This window comes from Pinus tabuliformis, chromosome 9 (assembly GCF_031772625.1).
Source record: "Pinus tabuliformis cultivar Carrire ecotype Pingquan chromosome 9, CPIR1, whole genome shotgun sequence".
NCBI lineage: Eukaryota > Viridiplantae > Streptophyta > Pinopsida > Pinales > Pinaceae > Pinus > Pinus tabuliformis.
The window spans coordinates 147,888,393-147,910,651 of record NC_142307.1 but is presented as its reverse complement, the minus strand read 5'-3'; the positions used below and the strand labels follow the sequence as shown (position 1 = coordinate 147,910,651).

Sequence of the window (22,259 nt, the reverse complement as noted above, 5' to 3'; positions counted from 1 at the left end):
AGAATAGATTTTAGATTTTAAATTTTTTAGATTTTTTTTTAATTTTCTTTTTTCTAATATTGAAAAATAAAAATAAAAATAATAAAAAAATAAAAATAATAATAAAAAAAAAAATAATAAAAATAAAAAATAAAAAAATAAAAAATAAAAAAAATAAAAAAAATAAAAATTGAAAAAAATATAAAATTTTCGTGGCAAATTATTTTTGCCAGTCTCAGTGGTTTTCATGTTATATCTTTCATGCTGGAATCTAAATTTTCAAGCCGAGATGCGAAATTGATATCTGGTTAACAGTTTATAATTCTCGTGGTATTTTAAGGCTTTTATCTTTTAAAATCTTATGTTGCTGGATATCGTTTTGGTCATTCTAAAGAGCATTGTGTTTTCGCTAATGATAGATGATTGTTGTTCATGGTCCATATCTTTTTTATATCATTTAACAAGTAATCGTTTTAACCACAATCTCTTAAGGCACTGGTCTGCTAAATTAATCAAACAAATCAAGTGCTTTTTCATATCGTATCTCGTGTCTCCCAACCAACTGTTTAGCAGTTGGCCTCCATCACCTCACAGGGTCTACCCCCCTTAGCCGCGGGAGACAGGCTTAAACGGAGAGACCGGGGATCAGAGTGACAGCCCCCGGTCTGAGCGTTGTCGTGCCAATCTGCGCGACAACATTTTTTGGCGCCGTTGCCGGGGATAGAGTTTTTCTGTCCTTGGTTTTTCAACATCTTTTCATCATTCATCGTTCATCTGTCTATCATTCGTTTGAGCCGGCAACGCCAACATTTTTGGCGCCGTTGCCGGGGATAGAGTTTTTTCTGTCCCTGGGGTTTCATCGACATTCATCCTCACATCTTCTCATCTCTCATTTGAGCTGGCAGATTCAATATTTTGGCATCTTTTCATCACGTATCATCAGCATATCTTCGGTGTGTTTCTTGTTTGGGTGGCGACTCCATTTTCTTATTTTTTCCCAGACAAGAAGCCTCCCGCACATCTGTTTGTTGATTACTTCTTGGATCTTAGAATCAGTTTTATTGTTCAAGTGGCGACTCCACTTCTTTCATCTTTTGATTTTCTTGAGCAAAGAGCTAGTTCTATCATCCATCTGATCCCTTATTGTTCATCATGGATTATTTATTTAAACCATGTCGTTTTACTCACCGTCTCCATGATCTTCCGGAGGAGGCCACTCCTAAATTACCTATTTTTTCAGGTGGTGATCCAATCGCTGTTAGAAGGCATCTAGGCTTGTTTGATCGCATCATGATCATATATTGCAGATCCCCTTAGTTTAATCATGAAGATATCAAAATGCGTTTATTTGTCCTTACTTTAGAAGATGATGCTTTAAATTGGTTTAACAGTTTTCCTAAGGATTCTTTCACTTCTTTAGAAGACATTGTTGATGCTTTTAAAGATAGATATGGTTATCCAAACAGATTGCCTTCTAAAATTGTTGATCAGAAAGAAAGTAATTCAGCTGTTGAAGAAAGATTTCAAGATCAGAATGTGTCATCAACCGGAAATATTGCAGATCATCATAGTGGAAAATCAGGGACAAATAATAGTGAAAAGGAAGAACAAAAGCAAATTATACAAGATCTAATGATGCTGGTAAGAAATATGGAAATCAATCAAACTAATTATGTCAATGATGTGAAAACTTTATGCACCCACCTGGAAAAACGTAATAGGGAGATTGAAGTCACGCAAAATCAGCATGCTAAGGAAATTGAGGCCATGAAAACTAAATATGAAACAGAAATTAGAATCATGCAAAGCAAGATGTCAGTCTTAGAGGAAAATATGGTGACCATTAAAACTGATCATGATAGGGAAATTGACTCTATGCAAAACAAGTTATTCACTATGGATGAGGAAATGACTATCATGACATTCAATCATAATAATCAGTTGGCTGACATGCAAGCGAATCACAGAGAAGAAATAAATTTTATGCAGCATTGCTTGATGGACATAAAGGAAGAAAATGTTAAAGTAATAAAAGATATGCAAGAACACCATGCCAGACAAATCAGTGCTATAAAGGTTGAACACTCTAGACAGATGGACGCCATTAGAATACAGATTCAAAGGTTTCAGCAATTGGAAGATGAAAGAAATCAGGTGACATCAATAGATCAGGAGCCTTCTCATGTGTTGCAACAAGCTCCATCTTATTATGAGGAGGTTATTGATTCGATTGAAAGATGGTTAATTGAAGGTGATCCGGACAGACTTAAGAATGATAAAGATCAGATGCGGGCTAAAGAAAGACATATCATGCACACTTCATCTGATAGTTTTGAAACAGAGAGTTCCTGGTCATCAGTAATTAAACCAGCCAGAAAGAAAAAGCGCAAGAGAAAGAAAATGAGAAGAAGATTTGACGCATCAGACGGCCGCGAGCAGCTTGATTTTCGGATAGGAAAGAGTCCTACCATATGCAAAATTGGACATGGCACATCCGACAAGCAGCCGACAGATTTGCCTGAAAGCAGGCAAATGCTCAGTATGCACTATATTGAACACATCTGATGCCGTGAGGCATTTTTTGTATTGTATTTCTAACTCTACTCCTTGTCTTTCAGCATTTCATTTCTGTTTTAGGATTAGATTTACTTTTCATGTTATTAGATAGTTAATAAATGAAGAGCTTTTATCTTTCCTGTGCTTAATGTATATGCTGATTTTTGGGATGGACGCTACTTATTTTTGTGTTGTATGGATGCAGATTCTGGATTCTCACATTCCTGCAAGCAGCAACGTGTCCCCAAGTGGAGCCAGATGTTGACCTCTTCTGGTCAACTACCCATGCAGTGCACCCCGTTTTTTGACAGAAAGAAGCAGCACCTGATCAGCATGTCCGTGCCATCCTGCCATCATCAGCAGCTTGATCTTTTTGATTGTAAACCCAGTCTGCATGTATTAATTGTAAATAATCTTAGCAGACATGAGTCATGTATGTAATTTGCCTAGGTGGACCTAACTTTCTGATGATAATCTACGTCCCGGAAGGTTTTTTGTCTCACCGATCCACGGATCGGCAGAGTTTTCCTTCAAACCTGACCCCAAAGCCGGGATTGATTTTGTCATTAGAACTTTAGGAGAATCCTAGTGTGTTGATCTGCTAGATTATCGTTGTGTCGCAGAACTGGGTGTTTTGTGAGGGTCTGTATTAATTGGGTTTGTCCCTTAGGATGTAATTTTGTAAAAGTCATGATGTAATGTGTCCTGAGGGTCGAGAAATGTTTTAAATCCCCTCATGAGTCCTAAGTCCTAGGTCCTAGGTAATGTTTCCGAAAGCTTAGTTCGCTGATCCATGTTAAAAAAATAATAAAAAATTAAAAAATCAAGCAAAAACCCTAACTAATAAAATAATAATATTTTAAGTTAATAAATCGACGGATGAGATCAAGAGATGTCTTGATCCTCATCAACGGTCGAGATCATTTCTACATGGATCACTTGAACTAGCCGTTAGGATCATTTCCTTTATATAGGGTCTTAGGGAGTCATTTGAGATCATCTGATCTGTGAGTCTGCACTGAAAAGCTCTCTTGTAAATCTGATTTTCTGGTTAATAAAAAGACTTTGGGGTTCAAACTGGCTGGTGTTACTCTCCGGAATTGCTGTGAGATCTTTAATTTTCTGCATATTTCAGTTTTCAGCCATTAATCATAGCTTGTTTTTTTTAGAGTAGTGTGAGCACAGGTATCTTGTTCACCTGCTAGGGTTTGAGGGCTGCTAGGGTTTCTGAAATAATGGCAGGTATCTCCATTATTTCCTGAGATCTAGCAGTTTTCTCTCTCTCTTTGCTGATGGTTGCTTGAGATGTGCAGGAAAACATTTTTTGAAGGAAATTTTGTGGGCGTTCGGGGAAGTTCTCGGCTGAACCAGCCAACTCCCGCAAGCACTTTCTGTGCAGAGCCCAGCTGATTGTTCCCTGGGTTAAATCATTTAAAGTTTCTTTTCTGTTTTACATTGAGAGATTTTCTTTCTGTTCACAGTGAAGTTCAAAAAATTTCTGATATATTGAAAAAATTACTGCAATTACTGCTAAATCTGGCTGTCAAGGGGTCAAATCTGTAAATTAAATTAGCTGTTCTAGGGTTTTAATTTTTGCTTTATGCAGTTTTTTTTATTAGGGTTTAGGGTTTTTAGGTTTCATTTTAGCACATGAAAATTTTCGAAATTTTTTTTTGGCAGATCTGTTTGGTCACGATGCTCAGTGCTGTCTCCAAAAGTGCTTGTCTCAGCCAGAACTCCTGTTGCAAATACCTGCTTACTTCTGGGGCAATGTCACATTCCTTGATTGGTAGCTTAAAATGATCATCACACGCCAATACTCCAGTTTCTGACTTCGCATAAGGGCGTCTGGAGCCTTCCTCTGCCCACGCACAAAGGGTCTCAACGTGACTGCAATATTTTGATCTATCGTGGATGCATAAATGACAGCGTGTTTCATTGGTTAAAACCATCGTTTCTGTGTGCCGGCAGTAAATCATTTTTGCAAAGAAGAGTCCCACGAATTTTGCATATGCGCATTGGTATCAGAGGCTGCGGTGTAAGCAAAAGCCATCACGTCCACGCACAAATAAGAAAGAGAAAGCGTTGAAACCGCAGGCCAACGCACAAATGGCTCATTTCGATACTGCTGTTCGATTTTAAAGGATTTCATACGCAAGCTATCCAGGGTTACGATTTCAGTGGTTGCATGCGATCAACACCTCGACATTCTCAGCTCCCAAAACGGTGCCTTCAAGGATATACGCAGACAGCAAGGGCAATCCACCATCCGAGAGCAGGAGCAGCAATCAACGATTCATAGCAGCCCGTGAGTCCTGCATTTTGAAAATCAAAAACAAAAAAGAGAGCACGCAGAAGAAACCCTGAATGCATCGATGGCACTCTGCATGGACTGAAAGCTGCTCACGTCAGTCGTTGAGGGTTACGATTCCGCCTTACCAGTCACCGCAGATATTCTCAGCTATCCGTCGAAGGTTTGGTTCATTCAGCAGGTAAAATCGATTCATGAAATAGTTCGCCGTCGAAAATAATGCTATGCCATTCAAATTCGAAAAATACGCAGGGTCAATTGTATTATTCATTTGCGTAAATTTTTTTGGGGCGTAGCCGTAGGTTAATTTTAAATCTAGGATTTGATTTAAGCTTTCGTTGTATAGTTTTATTTGTTTAGATTTAAATCCTATAAAAAATAAAAAATACGATTTGCTTTTTTTTAAGCATAGGTTTGTTTAATATAGATTTATATTTAGTGTTAGATTTAAGTTTAACGTAGATTTTAGTTTGATTTTAATTTACGATTAGTTTAGGGTGTGTTTTATTTAGATTTTAGCTTTTACATTTTATTTAGATTTAAATGTTATTAGTTAGATTTTAGAGTTAAGATTTTTTGATTTAAATTCTTTTGAGTTTTAGTTCCGTTTTGTAGATTTTAATAATTATATTTTAATGTATTAATGTTTAGATTTTAGATTTAGGCTTTCATATGAATGTTTTAGTTTAGAATTTTTTAGATTTAGATTTAGATATTAAAAAAATAAAATAAAAAAGATTTTTTGGTTTATTTTAATTTTTTATAGTTTTGTTTTAGAATAGATTTTAGATTTTAAATTTTTTAGATTTTTTTTTAATTTTCTTTTTTCTAATATTGAAAAATAAAAATAAAAATAATAAAAAAATAAAAATAATAATAAAAAAAAAAATAATAAAAATAAAAAATAAAAAAATAAAAAATAAAAAAAATAAAAAAAATAAAAATTGAAAAAAATATAAAATTTTCGTGGCAAATTATTTTTGCCAGTCTCAGTGGTTTTCATGTTATATCTTTCATGCTGGAATCTAAATTTTCAAGCCGAGATGCGAAATTGATATCTGGTTAACAGTTTATAATTCTCGTGGTATTTTAAGGCTTTTATCTTTTAAAATCTTATGTTGCTGGATATCGTTTTGGTCATTCTAAAGAGCATTGTGTTTTCGCTAATGATAGATGATTGTTGTTCATGGTCCATATCTTTTTTATATCATTTAACAAGTAATCGTTTTAACCACAATCTCTTAAGGCACTGGTCTGCTAAATTAATCAAACAAATCAAGTGCTTTTTCATATCGTATCTCGTGTCTCCCAACCAACTGTTTAGCAGTTGGCCTCCATCACCTCACAGGGTCTACCCCCCTTAGCCGCGGGAGACAGGCTTAAACGGAGAGACCGGGGATCAGAGTGACAGCCCCCGGTCTGAGCGTTGTCGTGCCAATCTGCGCGACAACATTTTTTGGCGCCGTTGCCGGGGATAGAGTTTTTCTGTCCTTGGTTTTTCAACATCTTTTCATCATTCATCGTTCATCTGTCTATCATTCGTTTGAGCCGGCAACGCCAACATTTTTGGCGCCGTTGCCGGGGATAGAGTTTTTTCTGTCCCTGGGGTTTCATCGACATTCATCCTCACATCTTCTCATCTCTCATTTGAGCTGGCAGATTCAATATTTTGGCATCTTTTCATCACGTATCATCAGCATATCTTCGGTGTGTTTCTTGTTTGGGTGGCGACTCCATTTTCTTATTTTTTCCCAGACAAGAAGCCTCCCGCACATCTGTTTGTTGATTACTTCTTGGATCTTAGAATCAGTTTTATTGTTCAAGTGGCGACTCCACTTCTTTCATCTTTTGATTTTCTTGAGCAAAGAGCTAGTTCTATCATCCATCTGATCCCTTATTGTTCATCATGGATTATTTATTTAAACCATGTCGTTTTACTCACCGTCTCCATGATCTTCCGGAGGAGGCCACTCCTAAATTACCTATTTTTTCAGGTGGTGATCCAATCGCTGTTAGAAGGCATCTAGGCTTGTTTGATCGCATCATGATCATATATTGCAGATCCCCTTAGTTTAATCATGAAGATATCAAAATGCGTTTATTTGTCCTTACTTTAGAAGATGATGCTTTAAATTGGTTTAACAGTTTTCCTAAGGATTCTTTCACTTCTTTAGAAGACATTGTTGATGCTTTTAAAGATAGATATGGTTATCCAAACAGATTGCCTTCTAAAATTGTTGATCAGAAAGAAAGTAATTCAGCTGTTGAAGAAAGATTTCAAGATCAGAATGTGTCATCAACCGGAAATATTGCAGATCATCATAGTGGAAAATCAGGGACAAATAATAGTGAAAAGGAAGAACAAAAGCAAATTATACAAGATCTAATGATGCTGGTAAGAAATATGGAAATCAATCAAACTAATTATGTCAATGATGTGAAAACTTTATGCACCCACCTGGAAAAACGTAATAGGGAGATTGAAGTCACGCAAAATCAGCATGCTAAGGAAATTGAGGCCATGAAAACTAAATATGAAACAGAAATTAGAATCATGCAAAGCAAGATGTCAGTCTTAGAGGAAAATATGGTGACCATTAAAACTGATCATGATAGGGAAATTGACTCTATGCAAAACAAGTTATTCACTATGGATGAGGAAATGACTATCATGACATTCAATCATAATAATCAGTTGGCTGACATGCAAGCGAATCACAGAGAAGAAATAAATTTTATGCAGCATTGCTTGATGGACATAAAGGAAGAAAATGTTAAAGTAATAAAAGATATGCAAGAACACCATGCCAGACAAATCAGTGCTATAAAGGTTGAACACTCTAGACAGATGGACGCCATTAGAATACAGATTCAAAGGTTTCAGCAATTGGAAGATGAAAGAAATCAGGTGACATCAATAGATCAGGAGCCTTCTCATGTGTTGCAACAAGCTCCATCTTATTATGAGGAGGTTATTGATTCGATTGAAAGATGGTTAATTGAAGGTGATCCGGACAGACTTAAGAATGATAAAGATCAGATGCGGGCTAAAGAAAGACATATCATGCACACTTCATCTGATAGTTTTGAAACAGAGAGTTCCTGGTCATCAGTAATTAAACCAGCCAGAAAGAAAAAGCGCAAGAGAAAGAAAATGAGAAGAAGATTTGACGCATCAGACGGCCGCGAGCAGCTTGATTTTCGGATAGGAAAGAGTCCTACCATATGCAAAATTGGACATGGCACATCCGACAAGCAGCCGACAGATTTGCCTGAAAGCAGGCAAATGCTCAGTATGCACTATATTGAACACATCTGATGCCGTGAGGCATTTTTTGTATTGTATTTCTAACTCTACTCCTTGTCTTTCAGCATTTCATTTCTGTTTTAGGATTAGATTTACTTTTCATGTTATTAGATAGTTAATAAATGAAGAGCTTTTATCTTTCCTGTGCTTAATGTATATGCTGATTTTTGGGATGGACGCTACTTATTTTTGTGTTGTATGGATGCAGATTCTGGATTCTCACATTCCTGCAAGCAGCAACGTGTCCCCAAGTGGAGCCAGATGTTGACCTCTTCTGGTCAACTACCCATGCAGTGCACCCCGTTTTTTGACAGAAAGAAGCAGCACCTGATCAGCATGTCCGTGCCATCCTGCCATCATCAGCAGCTTGATCTTTTTGATTGTAAACCCAGTCTGCATGTATTAATTGTAAATAATCTTAGCAGACATGAGTCATGTATGTAATTTGCCTAGGTGGACCTAACTTTCTGATGATAATCTACGTCCCGGAAGGTTTTTTGTCTCACCGATCCACGGATCGGCAGAGTTTTCCTTCAAACCTGACCCCAAAGCCGGGATTGATTTTGTCATTAGAACTTTAGGAGAATCCTAGTGTGTTGATCTGCTAGATTATCGTTGTGTCGCAGAACTGGGTGTTTTGTGAGGGTCTGTATTAATTGGGTTTGTCCCTTAGGATGTAATTTTGTAAAAGTCATGATGTAATGTGTCCTGAGGGTCGAGAAATGTTTTAAATCCCCTCATGAGTCCTAAGTCCTAGGTCCTAGGTAATGTTTCCGAAAGCTTAGTTCGCTGATCCATGTTAAAAAAATAATAAAAAATTAAAAAATCAAGCAAAAACCCTAACTAATAAAATAATAATATTTTAAGTTAATAAATCGACGGATGAGATCAAGAGATGTCTTGATCCTCATCAACGGTCGAGATCATTTCTACATGGATCACTTGAACTAGCCGTTAGGATCATTTCCTTTATATAGGGTCTTAGGGAGTCATTTGAGATCATCTGATCTGTGAGTCTGCACTGAAAAGCTCTCTTGTAAATCTGATTTTCTGGTTAATAAAAAGACTTTGGGGTTCAAACTGGCTGGTGTTACTCTCCGGAATTGCTGTGAGATCTTTAATTTTCTGCATATTTCAGTTTTCAGCCATTAATCATAGCTTGTTTTTTTTAGAGTAGTGTGAGCACAGGTATCTTGTTCACCTGCTAGGGTTTGAGGGCTGCTAGGGTTTCTGAAATAATGGCAGGTATCTCCATTATTTCCTGAGATCTAGCAGTTTTCTCTCTCTCTTTGCTGATGGTTGCTTGAGATGTGCAGGAAAACATTTTTTGAAGGAAATTTTGTGGGCGTTCGGGGAAGTTCTCGGCTGAACCAGCCAACTCCCTCAAGCACTTTCTGTGCAGAGCCCAGCTGATTGTTCCCTGGGTTAAATCATTTAAAGTTTCTTTTCTGTTTTACATTGAGAGATTTTCTTTCTGTTCACAGTGAAGTTCAAAAAATTTCTGATATATTGAAAAAATTACTGCAATTACTGCTAAATCTGGCTGTCAAGGAGTCAAATCTGTAAATTAAATTAGCTGTTCTAGGGTTTTAATTTTTGCTTTATGCAGTTTTTTTTATGAGGGTTTAGGGTTTTTAGGTTTCATTTTAGCACATGAAAATTTTCGAAATTTTTTTTTGGCAGATCTGTTTGGTCACGATGCTCAGTGCTGTCTCCAAAAGTGCTTGTCTCAGCCAGAACTCCTGTTGCAAATACCTGCTTACTTCTGGAGCAATGTCACATTCCTTGATTGGTAGCTTAAAATGATCATCACACGCCAATACTCCAGTTTCTGACTTCGCATAAGGGCGTCTGGAGCCTTCCTCTGCCCACGCACAAAGGGTCTCAACGTGACTGCAATATTTTGATCTATCGTGGATGCATAAATGACAGCGTGTTTCATTGGTTAAAACCATCGTTTCTGTGTGCCGGCAGTAAATCATTTTTGCAAAGAAGAGTCCCACGAATTTTGCATATGCGCATTGGTATCAGAGGCTGCGGTGTAAGCAAAAGCCATCACGTCCACGCACAAATAAGAAAGAGAAAGCGTTGAAACCGCAGGCCAACGCACAAATGGCTCATTTCGATACTGCTGTTCGATTTTAAAGGATTTCATACGCAAGCTATCCAGGGTTACGATTTCAGTGGTTGCATGCGATCAACACCTCGACATTCTCAGCTCCCAAAACGGTGCCTTCAAGGATATACGCAGACAGCAAGGGCAATCCACCATCCGAGAGCAGGAGCAGCAATCAACGATTCATAGCAGCCCGTGAGTCCTGCATTTTGAAAATCAAAAACAAAAAAGAGAGCACGCAGAAGAAACCCTGAATGCATCGATGGCACTCTGCATGGACTGAAAGCTGCTCACGTCAGTCGTTGAGGGTTACGATTCCGCCTTACCAGTCACCGCAGATATTCTCAGCTATCCGTCGAAGGTTTGGTTCATTCAGCAGGTAAAATCGATTCATGAAATAGTTCGCCGTCGAAAATAATGCTATGCCATTCAAATTCGAAAAATACGCAGGGTCAATTGTATTATTCATTTGCGTAAATTTTTTTGGGGCGTAGCCGTAGGTTAATTTTAAATCTAGGATTTGATTTAAGCTTTCGTTGTATAGTTTTATTTGTTTAGATTTAAATCCTATAAAAAATAAAAAATACGATTTGCTTTTTTTTAAGCATAGGTTTGTTTAATATAGATTTATATTTAGTGTTAGATTTAAGTTTAACGTAGATTTTAGTTTGATTTTAATTTACGATTAGTTTAGGGTGTGTTTTATTTAGATTTTAGCTTTTACATTTTATTTAGATTTAAATGTTATTAGTTAGATTTTAGAGTTAAGATTTTTTGATTTAAATTCTTTTGAGTTTTAGTTCCGTTTTGTAGATTTTAATAATTATATTTTAATGTATTAATGTTTAGATTTTAGATTTAGGCTTTCATATGAATGTTTTAGTTTAGAATTTTTTAGATTTAGATTTAGATATTAAAAAAATAAAATAAAAAAGATTTTTTGGTTTATTTTAATTTTTTATAGTTTTGTTTTAGAATAGATTTTAGATTTTAAATTTTTTAGATTTTTTTTTAATTTTCTTTTTTCTAATATTGAAAAATAAAAATAAAAATAATAAAAAAATAAAAATAATAATAAAAAAAAAAATAATAAAAATAAAAAATAAAAAAATAAAAAATAAAAAAAATAAAAAAAATAAAAATTGAAAAAAATATAAAATTTTCGTGGCAAATTATTTTTGCCAGTCTCAGTGGTTTTCATGTTATATCTTTCATGCTGGAATCTAAATTTTCAAGCCGAGATGCGAAATTGATATCTGGTTAACAGTTTATAATTCTCGTGGTATTTTAAGGCTTTTATCTTTTAAAATCTTATGTTGCTGGATATCGTTTTGGTCATTCTAAAGAGCATTGTGTTTTCGCTAATGATAGATGATTGTTGTTCATGGTCCATATCTTTTTTATATCATTTAACAAGTAATCGTTTTAACCACAATCTCTTAAGGCACTGGTCTGCTAAATTAATCAAACAAATCAAGTGCTTTTTCATATCGTATCTCGTGTCTCCCAACCAACTGTTTAGCAGTTGGCCTCCATCACCTCACAGGGTCTACCCCCCTTAGCCGCGGGAGACAGGCTTAAACGGAGAGACCGGGGATCAGAGTGACAGCCCCCGGTCTGAGCGTTGTCGTGCCAATCTGCGCGACAACACCTTCCAAGTTAAATAATGCCAAAATTTTAATTCAATCTTCAATGCAAACAAGAGATGCCGATATCCAATTAATTCGAGCAATGTTAACAAGATATTAGATTTTAGGCTTATGTGCTTATGTGAGTGAGCTTATTAAGTGAAACCTTTGAAGCTTATGAAACTCACAAGAGACAACAATGTGTTAGTGCTCTTATTAGCAATGGGATACTTCACCAATTGTCAAAACACTTCAGGAAACTCAATGTAAACAATGTAAACAATTCTTTCCACAATATTATCAATAGAGCATAAACAAGTGAATTTATGTTCCAATCACATCTAATGAGAAATAATTAGACTCGTATGACAACAATAAGTTAATTTAGATTAGAGCACATTAGGATACAATAGAAGAAACAAGAGAAAAAAGCTAGAGGTCCTTTTTAGATGCCAATACCATTGTGTATATCAGACCTTATTATGCTCATGACAGTCATCCGATTGTTATGAAATAAACCAAAAAGTGAATGCCCACTTCATGTAAGTTAATTGGAAATGTATGAGACAAATTATGAGTTATTTTTAGGGCATTTAGTTAGATATTTACCATTGTAAATTGTTAAACTTGGCAACTAGGGCCAAACTCCATGTGGGTCATCTTATTTATGGCAGCTGATATTTTTCTTGGATCCCTCTCATTGAGAGGTGTAGGATTGATCTAAAGATCATCCAATTCCGATAAGTATTCATGGAGATATGAATTTATTGTCATGGGACAATTCGTCAAGGTCGGCCGGCAACCAAATAAAACCTACTTGTGCTCAACGTTTTAGTATAAATAAAGGAGGACTTCAAGTCATTTAAGACTCATCTCTTGGGATCTCACTCTCCACTTGTTTTGATTATTTGGTGGAAAAGGAGTTCTAGAGGAGATGCCTTCTACGCAACCCAAAGAAGGGTCATCTAGGAGAGCCCTAGCTGCAGACTTGTAGGAGATCTGGCCGCAGATCTAAGAGGCACTAATCTGCAGCTAGAAGAGCCCTAATCCGCAGCTAAAGGGAGCCCTAATCCGCAGAAAAGGGAAGGCCCTAATCCGCAGCTAGAGGAATCCCTACGCTGCCCTGCCTAAGGGTGGTATGAAGATGCCCTAGCCGTAGCAAGAGAGGATCAAGAAGAGGATAGTTTGCTTGGTTGATTTGCAGACTGTCCTAGCACTGTTTGAGGGCTATCAAGACAAGTCCGAGTTGCTGTTCAAGGGCCAAGTTGCTGGGTAGTGAAGGCCGAAGAGCTAGAGGGACAAAACGTTGAAGAAGAAGGTGTGTTTGGGCATGCGTAGGGATTGTCTCATGACAGTGCTAGGCTGCAGGCCTTAGCACACAAAAAGAGCTGTGTAGAGGGCTGTTAAGGTGGACTAGCCCCTCAGAAGGCAATGTGGACAAAGAGGAGACTTCACTAGGAATGCTGCAAACCTTTGAGGGTTGGTTTGTGGACTGTCATAAGGGTTTAGGGCTGCAGCACGTGCCCTAACCAGGGCTGTCACAAATGCAGAAGCAAACATCAGTTCAACAGTGTTTTGCAGGGGTGTTGGATCCTAGTTTAGGATCAATACTACAGTTGGTTGCTGTCCTGAAAGGTCACCTAGCTGCTGTTGCTGTAGGTGACAGCAGGGCCATGTTTGGGTATGATATGCTGGACATATTATGGGACAGAAGCAATATGTACAACAACATGTATAGGTACAACTGTTGCAGTGGAAGTAGTATGTACAACAACATGTATAGGTACAACTGTTGCAGTGGAAGCAATATGTACAACAGCATGTATAGGTAAAACTGTAATGATTGCAACATAGTGGAGGCAGTATGTACAACAACATGTATGGGTACAACTGTGAGTGGTACAACATAGTGCATCGTGATGGGTACAACCATGACTGGTTGCATTTTCGTGACAAGAGCAGCTAAGTGAATGGGTGCAACATGATGACGAGATGCAACACGATGGAGAATCAGTTGAAGTAGCTTGTCTTCAACTGATCTCATGTATCATCTTCTTAGAGATGATCTATGCTCTTATCTAGATAGGTCAAAGTGTTGACTTCTGTTGCAAATGTACTATCTCACTCTCTCTCTCTCTCTCTCTCTGATGAGCTATTGAAGAACATATAAAAAGAATTGATCAAGGGTTTCCCCACATTGGGGTTTGTCCCTACCTAGCGCCACATCTTGTGTCCTCTTGTCTTGGCTTGTCTTTTGCGATTTATATTTATGTTCTATCTGTAGTTTACTTTAACGCTAATGTGATTGCTAATCTGGAAAAGATATTGAGCTAACTGTGAAAATTGAAATAAATTGCTCTAGTGTAGAACATATCTAAATTTAACATGGTATCGGAGTTGAGGTGAAGACAATGCCCAAAGCAAGAGTGAAAGAGCAATCACCGAAGACAGTTGGGAAAGGACAAAAGGATCAATGGGTTCCTCATCCCTCTTCAAATTCACCGAGGGTGAAATCGAAGCAGAGAATATTATTAGAATGGCGCAGCGAAATATGGCCTACCTAAAGATCACTTCATTGGGAAGACCGGATCTCAAGGTGGAAGGAAAGATAGATAACTAGTTCGGCCATTATGCGAAGGAGTGTTCGAATGGCAGGGACACATCACTTGATGATGATAACAATCATTCCAAGGACATCTTCAATGGTCAAAGGAATGACAGGTAATGCAGGTTGTTGTTGCATAGATTGTCACGACAACGCTCAGACCAGATGCTGTCACCCTGATCCCCGATCTCTCCGTTTAAGCTGTCTCCCGAGGCTAAGTGGGGTAGACCCTATGGGATGGAAGACCAACTGCGGACCAGTTGGGTTGGGAGACAGAACAAGCCAATTTAGCACCTGATTGATTTTAGGAATAATGTACTAGTGCCTTATGGAGTTAATGATTAAATGATTATTTATTAAATGTTGCAGAAATATGAACCTTGTAAAACAATCATTTATCATCAAATATCCCAAGCGATACAAGCTATTCAATAAACTTAACGCTTTAATAATGATCCAACAATTAAATTTCTAAAGAATGAATGCTTTAAACAACCACGAAATTTAAATGCTGACCAGATTTCAAATAGTTAATCTCTAGATATAAACATCTTAAGCACATTTAACTACACCACAACAAAAAAAAAAGACTTTAAAAAGAATTTCCAATTTTTAATTAGTCTTTTTCAAAATTTTTAATTTATATATATATTTTTATAAAATTTTAAGTCTAAAAGCAAAACTAAAATCCTAAATAAAAATAAAATCTAATCTAAACTAAAGTCTAAAAAATAAAAAGAAACTTTTTAACCTTTTATGAATTTTTTTATTGATTTTTTGATATTATTTAAAATCAAACATAAAACAAAACTAAATTAAAAAATAAAGATTAAACTAAACTAACTAAAATGCTAAACCAAAATTAAATCTAATCTAAAATCTAAAAAAAATGAGCAGCAACCATTCACCTGATCATATATATTTAAAAGTGAAAATTTAAAATCTAAATAAGTAAAACTAAAATAAAAATTATAATTCTGAAACTAAAACTAAAATCTAAATAAAACTAAAATCCTAATCATATAACAAAACCAAAAAAGGAGAATACGCTAACTCTGAAAAACATTAAACTAACCCAAAAAATATAAATTCGAAGCTAATACGAAAATATATTTGATGCATGTTTGTTGTTGGTGCAAGTCCTTGACGGCAGAAGGAAAACGGGAGGGTGAAGAGGAGATCACACGAGCCAACGAAAGGTACAGCAGCGAGTGAATGTATGAAGGATCTGCGCAGGAAAAGAAATGGACGCTGAGAGACAGGCGGAGGGGCCGCGTGGAGAAATAAGGACGCAGAAGGGTTTGCAATGGCAGGTAAAAAAAAAATCCGCAAACTGGAAGAAACGGCAACAAGGCCTTTGAGCAGCAAAGGGGATGCGTTTCTCTATGTGTAGATGGAATGGATTGCAGCGGATGAGAGTGCCAGCTTCTTCTTTTTTGTGTTTGCAGCGGACAAAAAAAAAAATCGTGGATTTCCGGCAGTGTGGAGAAGTAGCTGCACGTAGATGCGTGAAACGACGGAGATTTGGAGAGGATACGCAGGAAAGGACGCTGGTTTCAGCAAAGAATGGAGCGAGGTTGCTGCGTGGATCAGGGAGAGAGGCAACGTAGAGCTGCAATGAAGCTGGGCAACGTGGACGGTGGGTAGACTGCGCTGATTTAATTTGCAGGTGAAAGAATGGGTGGAGGTGTGCGTGGAAACTAGACAGCGTGGGAGGATGCGTGGGCAGATTGCTGAAGGAGTGAGATTGCATGGAGAGAAAACGCACGGAAGTGAAACAACAATCACCCAACTTGCCTTTAAAAATTTCGAAGAAAAATTTCTATGAATTGAAACCCAGGATGTCACAGCGTAAAAAAAAAAAATTTCGAAATCCTTCTGCAAAAAAGAAACCCTCCAGGCAACAGCAAAAAACCCTTGAATTTCTTCAGAAATTGTAAAAAAATTTAAATCAATCCGCTTCAGATTGCCTGATGGAAACCCTGAAAAAAACTTTTAAAATCTGTACTTGCAACCTGCAATGGCAAAAAACAGAACACCGAGAAGTAAAATGTGCAAGAATTAAAACCTAAAACCCTAACAAAAACCAGCTAAATAGCTACAATAATTACAAAAGGCTCTAAATCAATGTGGAAAAAGTCGAAGTTGGGAGTAATTCGGCAAGGGTGCAAAAGTTGAAAAACTCGTTAAAGTCGAGAGTTTTTTGAAAAAGTCGGCAAATTAAAAAAACACAAAATTATTCATTTTTATTTTTTATTTTTTTTTAACATCTAGAGTCGAAGTCATAGTTTAGAGGTGTTTTTAGTGTTTTACTACAATGTCATTCTTTACATGTGAATTCGATCACTAAAAGGATGTTACACTCTTGCAGTCTGCATTCTAAGTGCATTTTATCACCAATGTTTTTCAACATTATCCACAAAAAATATGATCATAACAGTGTTGATTCTTGGGAATGTTCACCAGCTATTTACACTTCCTTGCTTGCTAGTCTGGATACTCCTTATCCTCTTTCTCTTATGTCTTACAATCATGCTCATCGTGGTCGGTATGCACTTCTTTTTCATAGTCTTCTCAGTTTCTTATAATAGCTTTCTGACAGCTTAGCCTTTGGCTTAATGTCTCTTCTTTGTCTTTTTTTGCACATCTCATATAGATCCCTATTGTTTTGCAGACATAACATCTAGCAAGAGAAAACCAATAATAGCCGTATATGTTTCAACATTCGACAGAATATAGCAACCAAGCAATTAATTTTCTCAGTAACACCAACCAACTATAATGCTCGAAATTAAGATTCAACAACAAAACAAATTGCACAGCACAACGTTATCACCAAATTTCTAGGGCTATGTTTGAAAGATTCCACTCTCTGCCTTAAGATTAAACAGGAGAAAATTATATCATTTTCGCCTTTGCGGCCTCTTTATCCGCAACCTGGGAGGGAGGCAGACTTTTTGGGTCGACTCCCGATTAAATCAGGAGTATAACGATTAAATCACGATTTTTTCCTTTCTGAAAAAGTCGCCAAAAAGTCGGGGGATTAAATTGTTTAGTTTAAAAAATCGCATTTTTAGGATTAAATCAGGATTTTTTGCAGACTTTTTCTACACTGCTCTAAATAGCTAGATTTGCCATTATGCCACAGAAATATTTTCAGAATTTTAAATTTAATGTAAGGTGCTTTAGAAAACCCTTCATGCATCTGCAATTCAAATTCTAATAATAAGCCTGGGATTAAAACTGGCTGGGCTCTTTCAGAAAACGCAATCCGGGAGTTGGCTGGTTCAGCCGAGAACTTCCCCGAACGCCCGATAATCTAAAAAAAAAGATTTCCTGCACAGCTTAAAATCAACCATTAACATAGAGGGAGAAAACAACAGAGAAATTCAGATCAAATGGAGATACCTGCCATTATATTTCAGAAATTAAACTATCATTCAAACCCTAGAGATCAGACAAGATACCTGTGCCTAAATCAATCTTCATCAAGCTATTATCAATGGCTGAAAATAAAATTATGCAAAAAAATGAAACATCTTACAACATTTCTAGAAGAGTAACACCATCACAACATTTCTCGAACTTAGCCTTTGACAAAATCACCTAGGACCTAGGACTTAGGACTTATGATGGGATAAAACATTTTCTAACCCTTAAGACACTTTATATCATGACTTTTATAATCTACATTTCAAGGGGGAAAACCCATTTGACATAAAACCTCATAGACCCCCCAGTCTTGTGACACAAATATAATCTAGCAGATCAAGCAATTTGAAATAACCTAACCAAATAGTTAGAATTATTTCCAAATTACTTTTACATAGACTTGAAGCACACTAGGATTCCCCTAAGATTCTAATGACAAAATTCATTCCGGCTTTGGGGTTAGGCTGAAGGAAAACTCTGCCGATCATGGATCGGTGAGACAAAAAACCTTCCGAAACGTAGATTATCACTAGAAAATTAGGTTTGCCTAGGCAGTTTACATACATGACTCAGATTTGCTAAAATAATTTACAATTTACACATGCAGACTGGGTTTACAAAACAATATGATTGGGCTGATGATGACAGTCGAATGGCACGGACACGTCGCTCAAGCGCTCTCCCTTTTGCTAAAAAAGGGGGTGTACTGCTATGGGTAGTTGACACGTAGCGGTCAACACAGGTCATCAAGGAAACAACCGACTCTTCAGAGAAAGCAAGGAACCCCAGGGTATGAAGATTCAAATGTTGTTTCTGATAAGATAAAGAAATGCTATCTTGTATTGGCCCTCTCCTTCAAATTCTTTGGGATTCTGGCTTATCGATTATAGTGCTTCAAGGCACTTCATCAGATAGAAGGGTGCTCTCTCTAATTTGGTAGAGATGGAAACAATCGCGGGATTATACTTGGAGCCGATGCCACCTATCCCGGAAAGGGTGTAGGGAATGTTACCCCTCAATTGAATGAGGGTACCTCGATTCATTTACAAATCTCTTTTATGTACCTGATCACAAGAAGAACCTAGTGTCCATTTCGGTAATGGAAATCAAAGGTTACAGGGTGACATTCATCGATGGAAAGGTACATGTTTGAAAATGAAATTTTCAAAGATGCTTTTACTGATGGGTTCAGGGTTGGCAGTTTGTGTCAAGTTGCAGGATGGTCCATTGGGGATCATGACATATCTCATCTATAACATCTGAGATCTACTTTATGAGGCCCTAACCGATGTGAGTCATATGGTGACTCAGATACCTGAATTCAAGAAGAGCATGAAGGTACATGTCTGAGATGTACCGAAGGAAAATCTTACAAGGGGACCATTCCCCTCATGTAGCAGGTCCATAGGTTTGGAACAATCCGAGGGGTTTGAGATTCATGATTGGGAATCTCATGTATACAGGTGGAAGAAAGTCTTTTATGGCTTGAAGTAAAACACCTCGGGCCTAATATGAGAGGATTGATAGCTGTCTGATGAAGCTGAGATTCACTAAAAGTGAAGCTGATCCAAACCATTGTTTGAAGGTTGTGGATGATAGACCTCTCATACCAGCACCTTCTGAGAAACGACCTATTTTAGACAGGTGTAGACCCTCTCACTTGCAGAAGTAAGAGGGAGTTGGATTCCAGATATGGAATGGTAAACTGCAAGCCTGTGACTACCTCGAGGATTTTAACTTTCAGAAGTTATATGGTGGTGATGTTGGACCAGATTTGGGAAGTTCCTCTGAGTTTCATAAACTCATATGCATTGATGTTCTTGGTGAACTTCCGTCCGTATATATGCTTTTGCAGTTAGCATGGTGAACTCATATTTGGTTGAGCCTCACTAGATTGGTGCCAAGAATCTTCTGAGATATCTTCAGGGCACAATCTCTCATGGATTGAGATACACTGCCGGAAATATGAAGTTGCATGATTATTCGAATGCTGACTGGGTAGGCAGTGTGGAGGATCGCTAGAGCACTTCCCAGTGTTGGTTCTCTCTGGATTCTGCTTCGATATCATGGATGAGCAGGAAGCAAAAGTCTGTTGCTATAAGCACTGCTGAGACCGAATACATAGCTACAAGTATGATCTCGTGTGAAGCTGCCTGGTTGTGGAAGCTCATCAGTGAGCTGTTTGTACACATGATGAATACCACTATGATTCTTTGTGACAACCAGGGGGGATTCGATTATTGAGGAATCCCGTATTCGATGATTGCTCTAGCAGATAGACATCAGATACTACCTTATTTGGGATATGGTAAGTCGATGAGCGAGGAGGCTCCATCACATTGAGACTAATGTACAGGTCGTAGACACTTTGTCAAAGCCCCGGGGAAAGGTCAAATCAGTTATTTTCCCAAACGACTTGGAGTCGTTGAGAGACCTTCGTATAAGGGTCCTACATGTTGCATGCACTAAGCTCTGGGAGCTCTGGGGGGCTTGGGGTACTTACTGGAGTGACATACGACCACAGGGCGACTCACTCTCCCTTGGTGGTGTGTTATGTAGAGGGTGACAGGTTGAGCCTTTCCCTGTGATACATCGTGGCGACTATGGAACATAATGATTAGTTCTCCTATGGGCCGGGATGATTAGTTATCCCGTGGCAACTATGGAACAATATGGTTAGTTCTCCTGTGGGCCGGGATGGTTAGTTCTCCCATGGCGACTGTGAGCTAGGATGATTAGTTCTCTTGTGGCGACCAGTGGGCAGGATGATTCGTTCTCCTGTGGACAGGATGATTAATTCTCCTGTGGATATGATGATTGATTCTCCTATTGAGGCATCCTACCCATGCAGTTTGGGACTCATGGGAAGTACCTCTCATTTGATCAATGAGCAGGGAAATGGGGTTAGGGACCATAGTAGTACTATCGATGGACGCATCGTTGTATCTACCGTACTCCCTATGCTAGGATGACCTCCATTGATCTGGGATCAACGAAACTGATCTGGGATCAGTATGAGTGGTTTGAGACACTCTCTTGTGATATTGATCTGGGATCAATAAAACTGACTTCGGGTCAGTAGAGAATGATATGAGACATTCTCGATCAGTTCTTCTTCTTCATGGTTTAGCAGAGCAGAGCAGAACTGTGCAGAGCTCAGCAGAGAAAAGCAGAACTGAGCAGAGCAGTGCAGGGCACTGATGGCAGAGATAGTACAGTCGGACATATGGATCAACGGATGGAGTTCTCCCTAGTTGAGAGGGAGTGTTAAAATTGGCAACTAGGTCCAAATTCCATGTGGGTCATCTTATTTATGGCAGCTGATATTTTTCTTGGATCCCTCTCATCGAGAGGTGTAGGATTGATCTAAAGATCATCCGATTCTGATAAGTATTCATGGAGATATGAATTTATTAGTGTCTCTGGGACAATGCGTCAAGGTCGGCCAACAACCAAATAAACCCCACTTGTGCTCAACGTTTTAGTATAAATAAAGGAGGACTTCAAGTCATTTAAGACTCATCTCTTGTGATCTCACTCTCCATTTATTTTGGGTTTTTGGTGGAAAAGGAGGTCTAGAGGAGATACCTTCTACTCAGCCCAAAGAAGGGTCATCTACGAGAGCCCTAGCCGTAGACTTGTAGGAGATCTGGCCGCAGATCTAAGAGGCCCTAATTTGCAACTAGAAGAGCCCTAATCCACAGCTAAAGGGAGCCCTAATCCGCAGCAAAGGGAAGGCCCTAATCCACATCTAGAGGAAGCCCTATGCTGCCCTACCTAAGGGTGGTATGAAGATGCCCTTGCCACGGCAAGAGAGGATCAAGAAGAGGACAATTTGCTGGGTTGATTTGCAGACTGTCCTAGGACTGTTTGAGGGCTATCAAGACAAGTTCGAGTTGCTGTTCAAAAGTTGAGTTGTTGGGTAGTGAAGGCCGAAGAGCTAGAGGGACAAAACGTTGAAGAAGAAGGTGTGTTTGGGCATGCGTAGGGACTGTCTCATGACAGTGCTAGGCAGCAGGCCTTAGCACACAGAAAGAGTTGCGTAGAGGGCTGTTAAGGTGGACTAGCCCCTCAGAAGGCAACGTGGACAAAGAGGAGACTTCACTAGGAATGCTGCAAACCTTTGAGGGTTGGTTTGTGGACTGTCATAAGGGTTTAGGGCTGCAGCATGTGCCCTAACCAGGGCTGTCAAAAACACAGAAGCAAACATCAGTTCAACAGTGTTTTGCAGGGGTGTTGGATCCTAGTTTAGGATCAATACTACAGTTGGTTGCTGTCCTGAAAGGTCACCTAGCTGCTGTTGCTGTAGGTGACAGCAGGGCCAT

General features: G+C 38.1%; 3 protein-coding genes across 7 annotated transcripts in view; all 3 read left to right on the top strand.

The window, feature by feature from the left end:
• LOC149147539 (folylpolyglutamate synthase-like) overlaps positions 1-22,259 on the top strand; it is a 592,546-nt gene that overhangs the window by 84,264 nt on the left and 486,023 nt on the right. The gene's annotated exons all lie outside the window — the stretch shown is intronic.
• LOC149147541 (uncharacterized) lies at positions 807-3,192 on the top strand. The gene is made up of 2 exons (XM_089440893.1): positions 807-2,133; positions 2,231-3,192. The coding sequence occupies exons 1-2, from the start codon at positions 1,318-1,320 to the stop codon at positions 2,339-2,341; spliced, it is 927 nt and encodes a 308-aa protein (XP_089297019.1). The 5' UTR covers positions 807-1,317; the 3' UTR covers positions 2,342-3,192.
• LOC149147540 (uncharacterized) lies at positions 6,428-8,813 on the top strand. The gene is made up of 2 exons (XM_089440854.1): positions 6,428-7,754; positions 7,852-8,813. Exons 1-2 carry the CDS (start codon positions 6,939-6,941, stop codon positions 7,960-7,962), a joined length of 927 nt encoding a protein of 308 aa, XP_089296980.1. The 5' UTR covers positions 6,428-6,938; the 3' UTR covers positions 7,963-8,813.